General features: G+C 37.6%; 1 protein-coding gene across 1 annotated transcript in view; it reads left to right on the forward strand.

Moving 5' to 3' along the window:
* VPS50 (VPS50 subunit of EARP/GARPII complex) overlaps positions 1–7,695 on the forward strand; it is a 123,621-nt gene extending 115,926 nt beyond the window's left edge. Inside the window, exons 26-28 of the mRNA XM_080667117.1 lie at positions 2,464–2,585; positions 4,549–4,738; positions 6,972–7,695. Coding sequence (XP_080523243.1) covers positions 2,464–2,585; positions 4,549–4,738; positions 6,972–7,091 — 432 coding nt within the window. The 3' untranslated portion in view covers positions 7,092–7,695. The remainder of the gene's footprint in view (positions 1–2,463; positions 2,586–4,548; positions 4,739–6,971) is intronic.
* Positions 7,696–8,995: the final 1,300 nt, after the last annotated feature.

Below are 8,995 nucleotides of genomic sequence, written 5' to 3' on the forward strand. Positions count from 1 at the left end.
TGGGGAGGAGTACCATTTACTTGTGGCTAGAGGACTTCAATAATGGTGGGAATTGAGGAGACACCTGAAGGAAGTGAGAACATGAACCATGTGGATGTTTGAGGTGAGGAAAGAGTATCTGGGAAAATGAAAACCAGCTTTCAGAAAAATTTTGTTTTTCCTGTTTGTCCATGAAAAGAAAATTGGTCCTTAAGCTCCTAACTTTTATCTCATTTACTTACACAAACATTTTTATCTGCTTCCAAGGCAATAAATAATAGCCTGGGACACTTGAGAACCAATGATTAAAGGAGAGATAGCAGTGGAATCCATCTAGTGCTCCAGTGCCCAGCAGGGTATGGTCCCTCCCCCAGGGCTGGGACATCAGTACTATATACTAGTATAAGAAAGAATCAATGCTATTCACATTATTAACCTGAACCCAATTTTTATCAGCTTAAAACTTTTCATAAACTTTTATGATCATTTTGTTCTATTATTTTTCCAAGTCTAAACTGTTAGGTAAAAAGCACTCTGCATTGTTGCTTCAAAAGAATCCTCAGTAAAAGGAATGGTTCTACTTATTTATCAATAAGCACTCTTGCACATGAATTTAGCAATGAGTAGAATGACATTTATATAATAAGCATATAATTTTAACTTTAAAATATGAAAGAAACTCTTGAAACCCAAAGCACAGTTTACTGTAAAGAAGCATTAAATACAATAGCAAATACTACTGCTCTACTAGATTCATGAAATGAAAAATTGAAGAGCAATTACTTATTTAACTTGTATTTTCAAAAGTAAGCTTAGTAGGTTGAAGATGTACATTTTTTCATAAATAATTAAAAGCAGTTAACTGTCAAAATAAATCCTCAAAAAAATTATGATTTAGGAAGTAGCAAAGGATAACATAATAATAATGATGTGGTAGCTTGAATGGTGATCACATTAGATTTTTTTCTCCCTGTGTGTCATTAGAAAATTTGAACACATGTCCGTCTTGACTTGTTCAGCATTGTGTAACTTCTCTATTGAAGAAAAATGTCATCTTAAGCCTTCTTAACTTTATTTGAAATATATTGTCAAGGAAGGATCAACAGCATTTACTTTTGTTAATGGACATATTTAGGCAATAATAGTGCAAAGAAACCAGAAATACATTTATTGAAAGGTGAACCATCTGCTGCTTTCATGTAATTGTTGGAATTGTCTAAATGGGTTATACATATTTTTATTTTTAGTAGAGTGGTATCATAAAAGTTACTAATAAGTAACAAAAATGTTGTTTTCTATAACTGAAAATATTTTATGTTTTATTTTGCCCATCTAACTAAAAATTTGCCGCTATTACATGACTTTCAAATCATCTATATATATAAAAAGCCAGCAACCATAAGGGCCATAACGACCGGTTGCTATGACTCCCACTGTGGCCAGTGAACTGACCAGATTAGTGGGTGGGACCAACGAGCCAATCTTGCAGCCCCTCCCCCCTGCCAGCCTTCCCCTGATTGGACTCTCCCACCCCAATCAAGAGTGCCCCTCCCTTCCCCCTGCCCCTGATCAGCCCGCCCCACCAGGAGAGGCCCGCAGCCCCTCCCCCCAGCAGGCCTGCCCCTGATCGCACCCCCCTACCCCAATAGGGGGCAGGACTGGTTGGCCAACCACCTGCAGCGCCTCCCCCCACCCAGCCCCACCCCAGATTGGCCCCCCTCACCCCGATCAGGGGCAGGGCCAGCCGGCCAACCACCCATGGCCCCTCCCCTAGGCTGCTGGCCCCCAATCAGCCCCCCAGCCCCAATCTGGGACGGGGCCTGCTGGCCAATCGCCCGAGGCCCCTTCCCCCAGCTGGCCCGGCCCAGCCCTCATCGCCAGCCGGCCAACCTTCCCCCCATCTCCTCCTCCCAACAGGCCCAGCCCCAATCTGTTCTGATTGGGGCCGGGCCTGCCGGACCCCACCCGTGCATGAATTCACCCGTGCATGGCCTCTAGTTTGCTATATAATTATTTACTTTAAAAAATATTTAAGAAAGAGAATAATTTATCAAATTGTTCTCTAAGGAATATAGATAGCCACAGATTACAGATAGTTCACTCTGAATTTAAAACATTGTTTTTAACTGGGCCTCTTGAAGGATTTTAAAAACATAGATTATCAAGCTCTTTTTATCTATACTGACAGTCATAGAAAAAATGGAGATGTAAGAACATTTGAACATGGTTAGCATTGTTGAATCAGTTGATGACACTTATTTCCTTTGAGATAAAATGTAATGTACATACTCTGTATTACAACATAATTTAAACACTATTAAGGGTTTTTTCTAAGTGTAACAAATTGAATAAATTAGGCATTATCTCTTTTGGTTTTACTTGGTTTGATTCTGAGTTCTCCTAAATCTTTTTTGCCACTGAGATGGGAAAACAATGCAGCATTATAATTACATTCACATACAGCTGTGATTTTTGTCTTCTTAGGAATTTGAACAGTTTAACAGGAGGTTAAATGAGGTTTCTAAGAGAGTTCGGATACCCTTGCCCGTGTCTAATATACTTTGGGAACATTGTATACGACTGGCTAACAGAACTATTGTGGAAGGGTAAGTTTTTCGGGAAAGCATTATCTGATTCCTCAATGATAAATCATAATGTATGTATAACATTATAATTAACACTAATGGATGGAGAGATAGGTAGAGATAGTGATAAATAGCAGATAATCCCATAATAATTTAGGTTTGACTTTAGAATATAATTAGAAGAAACCTTAAACCTTACTATACCACCTCTGTCTATGGATGCTTTTCTGGCTGGTGACCTAGAACCAGCTCATAGAAGAGGAAGGAATGCAGCAGCTAATGGTTCTCTGAAAGTTAAACTAGTGGTAATTATTATTACCTAATAATATAATTATGCTGATGATTCATAATACTTATTGAGCACTGTGTCATTTATTGAACCAGAACTTCACAGGGTTATATCGTCAGATCCTAACCTCTCTTAGATAGTACTATTATTTTATGGCAGTGAGAAAACCCAGCCTCAAAATTGAGGCTTAAAGAGGTTAAATAACTTGTCCAAGTTCACAGTTTTTTATTTTATTTATTTATTTATTTAGATTATTCCCATTTTATTTTTTTTTTAAGTAGTAGTTGACAGTCAATATTATATTAGTCTCAGGTATACAGCATAGGGGTTAGACTTTTATATAATTTACAAAGCGATCCCCCTGTCAAGTTCCCAGTTTTCAAACACAGAGAAGGCTTATTATGCACGCCTGATTTTCTGACGGCAAGTCAGTCCCCGTGGCCACAATATCACGGCTAATAAGATCATTATTATGTCACTGTAAACTATAACGCTTTCATGTGTTGACTTTAAAGATCTCTCAACAGTAATGTTCTCTTTGCTCAGAAACCATGCTCACAGTGCCCACGACACCCAGAACACAAATAAGAGTCGGTGGTGCATTTAAAGTGTCCCTGAAAGCAAACCGCTGTTTCAGAGCGCATGCAGAGTGATCTAGAATTGCACATCAGTTCAATTTTCACACTGTCATTTATCTGACTTCTCTTCAGTTCTTATTAGTTCTAAGAAAGAATGTATCAGGAAGTGAGAAGGTGAGGATGACAAGCTGACGACAGTCTTGGCACTCTGCGCTGAAGCCAGCCGTGCTGTACATCACACGCTGGCTCCGTGTCCACTGTCCTGTCTGAAAGCATTTGAAATAAATTTGTTTAATAAAGTAGAAAATGGGTAATAAATGTTATGTTTCTGTGTAAACACTTTTAATTAAAAAGAAACACACAACAAAACCCTTGGTCACTTTAAATAATGAAAGCTTTGATTTTCTTGCACATTTCCTTAGGAGAGGTACCTCATTCCCTAGGGTTGGAATCTCCATGTTTTGTATGATTGAAAGAATGAGACACTGATTTATGAGTAGTAAAATGTATGTGAGGATTAGTCTATTAATTCTTATTACTATTCAACCTTAACACACACAGGTTTTCAGTAATGTGAGGTTTCAGAATAAGTCTATTAAGTGTTTTATTATCAAAAATGTGTATATACTTTCTGGGCTTATATGTGTGCACATTTTCAGGTTTGCTGAATGCCCATCGGAAACTTACTTCATTTGTTTTCCCTGTATCCAGTAGCTACAAAATTGAAACTGCTTTAATGAAACTAAGATCACTTCGGAGTATTCACAGCTTTGTTTTAGAAATAATTGTTAGCAGCGAGATTAGCTGGAATACCAATTTAACTTTCTTGCAGGTGATCATGTTAACTGAGCATGGAGAACAGCGTGTAGAGCAGCAAAGAACCTTAGACGCTGTCAGGTCTCTTTGCACATGAGGACCCTGAGGCCCAGATAGGCACCAGGGCTGCTGAGTGACAGTGCCAGAACACAGTCCGGTCCTCCCGACTTCATGTTCCTGTGCTTTTCCCCCTGCAATGGGGAATTAGTCCAGTGTTGGATTAGAGAATAGTTTAAGTACCTAAAGGTTTCTTTTTCTAGTCATCCCATCATTTATGTGTTTTTATTATTGTGCATCTTAGATATGCCAATGTCAAGAAGTGTAGTAATGAGGGTCGTGCCTTGATGCAATTGGACTTTCAACAGTTTTTAATGAAGCTTGAAAAACTAACAGATATTAGGCCCATTCCTGATAAAGAATTCGTGGAAACCTACATTAAAGCCTACTACCTGACTGAGAATGACATGGAGCGCTGGATCAAGGAGCACAGGGTGAGAGCTGGAAAACAGATAATTAAGTTTTTATTCCTTTTCCTTGGATCTGTTTGAGTCTGGTATATTATATAATTCAGTCATGAGAACGGAACATAAAGAAACATTTGCTTTTTCAGTGTGGACTACGGAGGCCATTTCTTTACCGTGTTCACACAGTGTCTGTGCAATGCCCTTTGCCTAATCAAATCTTGAGACCTTTGTGAACTGTAACAGTAATTATCTAGAAAGAGAGCCAGAGTCTGAACATTAGCTATATTTATCCTCCCGCTGTTGTAGGAAAAGGCTGAAGTGGGTTAACATCAAGACAAATTGAATACAGCCACATTGAAATGCGTCACTAGTTCAAGTCTTAAACCTCCTTGCAGCCCTCAACAAGAATGAATGAGTGACATCCTCTGAACACACTGACATGTAGTAGTGATGATTCAATGCGGTAATACTAAATGGCTAAATGTAACTTCATCCTCCATTAGATTTTACCTTAAGTGCAGATGAGATTATTTTTCTTTTGTGTGGATTCATAGATAAGTAGAGAAAAAAAATACAATTTATGAAGTGTTATGTAGGATGCTGAATTTTTGACACAGTTCAAATCAAGATATCACTAGAGCGTGCTTATTACGGGAGCTTTTCTGTGTGATTGTTGTAGCGTTTGTCTAGGTAGGCAGTATGTGAAGACAAATTTAATGAAAGTGTGGGAAGTGTTAAAATTGCACCGAATCTCATTTCTTCAATGACTCTAGCATTCACATTTATTTGTGCTATAAACATCATCAGTAAAGACCAGGTAAATATCTCATTTGACTGGCTAAGGACACGGGAATTACTTATATATGCTTTATGAGGCTCATCCTTCCTGGTTTCGACATTCTAGAAAAATGAAATGACCATTAGCCTGAGTTTTCTGTACATGTGCCCATTTGTAGGTCAGTTTCAGATCTCTGGGAGCAAAGTAGAAATGTACATGCTATTTTCAAAGATTTCAGAATTGAGGAAAATGTCACCATTTTTAGTCCCACTGTCCTGTGACATTTGTGAACCATAATGCTAACCCAGGTGCAGATGGATGCTGAGTGTTGCCAGGATCCATTTAGTAAAGTAAGCTGTAAACACTTCAGGATTGGTACTGAGGAGGAAGCTTGGGGAAAGGTTACAAGTAGCTGAGGACAGAAAGCATAGCTCTTAGATATCCATTCTTTGATGCAAGAATGGTACCCTTTTACATTTTCCTCTTTTGTTATAGTGGACTGAAATTTTTAGTTTAGTATTTTGGAAGAACTTGGACTAACTTATATTTGTAATTTGGTGAAAATTTCCCAGCAACAGGGCCTGCCCTGTCTTACGAGAACCCCAATTCTGCGGTGTCTGGTCCAGTGCTTGATGACAGTTGTGTCCGCTAAGTATTAACTGATTACTTAAGAGAATTTGTCAGGTGTTTACAGATGCTCTGAGTAGTTGGCCAAGTTTTTAAATGAACTCTTTCTCATATTTTGGAATTGCACTATCTTCAGTGGTTATCTCCAGTGAAGACATGTTCTTAGTAGATGATAGACACAACCCTCTCTCCTGATCTGAACTCTTGCTATTCAACCTCTAAGACCTGTCAGTATATAAAACTTTCTGATGAGGCCCATTCTTTCTCATTCTAGCAACTTGTAATCTCAAATTCAGAAACCAAATACTTGTACAACAGAAAATACTTAATGGTCTTACTTTTACTTACTAGCTACCAGTTACGATATGAGGGTTTAAAATCCAGTAACTTTCTGATCTATGTTACCTTATTCATTTATTCTGAGAAAAGTTGTTCTGTGATTGGACACCTTTGTCTTTTATATACAATGTTTACAAAATGTGGAGTGCTGGAAAATGCTTATTCAGTAGCATTTTAAAAATTTGAAATGTCAGTGTAATTTGATAACTTAATAACAAAGACTGTCACAGAAACAAGCATAAAGTGTGTGCTCTTAAACATAATAAAAAGCATAGGCATGTCAGACTGTCTGCCATATTAAAGAGATCCCAGTCCTTCCTATTTCAAATGAATGCTGTGGTACTTATTTCCTATTTTCACAGCTCGCTAATCCTTTGCCTTTTATGTCTGAACTATACTTTCACTGCTTTCCTCTGGGTTGTAGTGCTCAGTTACTGTCCACTGAGACCTGAGTGTCCGTCCGTCCTTCCATTGATCCGTGTTCTAAATATGATCTTTTTTTTTTCTTTTGAGCAGGAGTATTCAATGAAGCAGCTGACCAATCTGGTTAATGTTTGCCTGGGATCCCATATCAATAAAAAAGCAAGACAGAAACTTCTAGCAGCTATAGATGACATAGACAGACCCAAAAGATAATGAACACAATTCTCTTTCCTCAATGCCATTGATCTTCTCTCAACATCTGTGGAATGGAAGCCAATTTTTCATGCCTCCTGACAACAGTCTGCTAAGAATACTTTGTGCATGTTCTTTCCAACGGGAAAGTGGAAAACACTGAAGTCCGTGTGGTGTTCTGAAATGACCTTCATATGCTCTGATCTCTTCTCTTCAACTTTTAGTCTCATTTGTTGTATTCCTTTCCTGAAATGATATTGTTGCCTTGTCATAACTATTGTTATATGATGACCATTATGCATTTTACAGAAGAATGGACCGTAATTATAGGGAACTGTGATGATATGTCCATGGGCAGTTTTTGGAGAATGAATTTATGTTGACATTTTTCTACCCTCTGACTTGGTTCTTAATTAATTAGCATAATATTAGAGGGTTAATGTACAGTATCTCCTAATTATGAGCACTGCATGAGGGCTGAGAAGTACATGTAAGCAAAATGGTTGAAAAATCAATATGTTCTCTGTGTTTTCGAATGTGAAAGTTGTCAGTTTTAAATTGGTTATGATACAGTGATCATACATGATGAAATTTAATAAATGGTACACTCCAACATGACCAGCCTATGTGAGACTGTGTTTTGATATCTTTCCAAAGTACAATGGATTTCATAAAAGTACAATGGATTTTCTTTGCATGTTTTAATTTTAGTCATCTTAAATCCTAAAACCAATGGCGAAAAGTAATTTCATTAGTTACACCTTTTCAGTACCCAAATGGCACACAGAATGGTGATTGTGGGATTTTTTAAAAGTGCGATTTTTTATATCAGCTTTGTTCTCTTTGAATTCAACTTTTGTCTTAGGACAGCACAACCTGGCTTAGCTGACTCACGGAGAGAACTCTCTGTTAGTCAAACATAAGCATAGGGTCATGTGTTCATTTCTCTTAAATATCTGCCCATAGGACAGATATAAAATAATGTGAGTTTAGCCAATGATAAACTTTGGAACTCACCAGCTGTGTACTGTTCTTTTAAACTTTGCTTTGAAGTCAGGTATTTTCTGCCAACATACAGAAAACCAACAGAGGCTTAATGGAGATATAACCCTACCATTTATCAATGTCTTAAGGTTGTCAGGAGAATAGTATCAATTCTTTTCGTAGAATACTTTGTAGTTTATAAACTTATAAATACAAAGACCCAATATTTTCCTCTCTTTGCCCATATGTTTACACATCTCCTTGCACCCCCAGCTTCATTGACTAAACAAAAGCACTGCCTAGTACCTGTTTCTTTAGATAATGGGATGGCTATTTTAAAATTTATTTGGGCTGAGGTCTGTCAGTTACCTCTTCGGAGTCATTAATCTTTGAGACAAGGCTTGTAGCAAGCAAGCTAACTGCAGTTTTGTCCCTGAGATTTAAGTGTGTGTCAGTAATAAAATTCTGAATGAGATGATAATTAGCACACATGCGGGGACTGAGATTTGGCTGTACCTGATACACATTTTTCAGTAAGTATTTTGTCTCAATCTTTAGAAGTTCCCTTGTTGGAAGCTGGCTTAAATGCTTTTCTAACCATCTTGTAGAGAAAAGGCAAGATGATCTTTACAATTTAAGTTCTGTTGGTCTTGTTGAGTATGATAGAGTAATTTTCAACATATTGGCCATTTGAAATGTTGTTTGACCTGGTGTTTGAGCATTATCATAAGAACTTGGCTCTTCTGGTTTCAGGCATCTTGGTTTTGTTGTTAGTTTTTTTGTTGTTTTTGTGTTGCTGTTTTTCTAAGCCAAATAGTTTTTTGTCTTCTTGTTAAAGGTCAAACTCTTCCTCTTTTTCTTTTGACTATTCTTTTTGCTCTCTCAGCTCTTAGACTTCATCTTCAGGAGAATATGAAGAGGTAATTTTAGAAGAGATGATG

The sequence above is a fragment of the Plecotus auritus genome (genome assembly GCF_963455305.1).
Source record: "Plecotus auritus genome assembly, chromosome: 4".
Taxonomy (NCBI): domain Eukaryota; kingdom Metazoa; phylum Chordata; class Mammalia; order Chiroptera; family Vespertilionidae; genus Plecotus; species Plecotus auritus.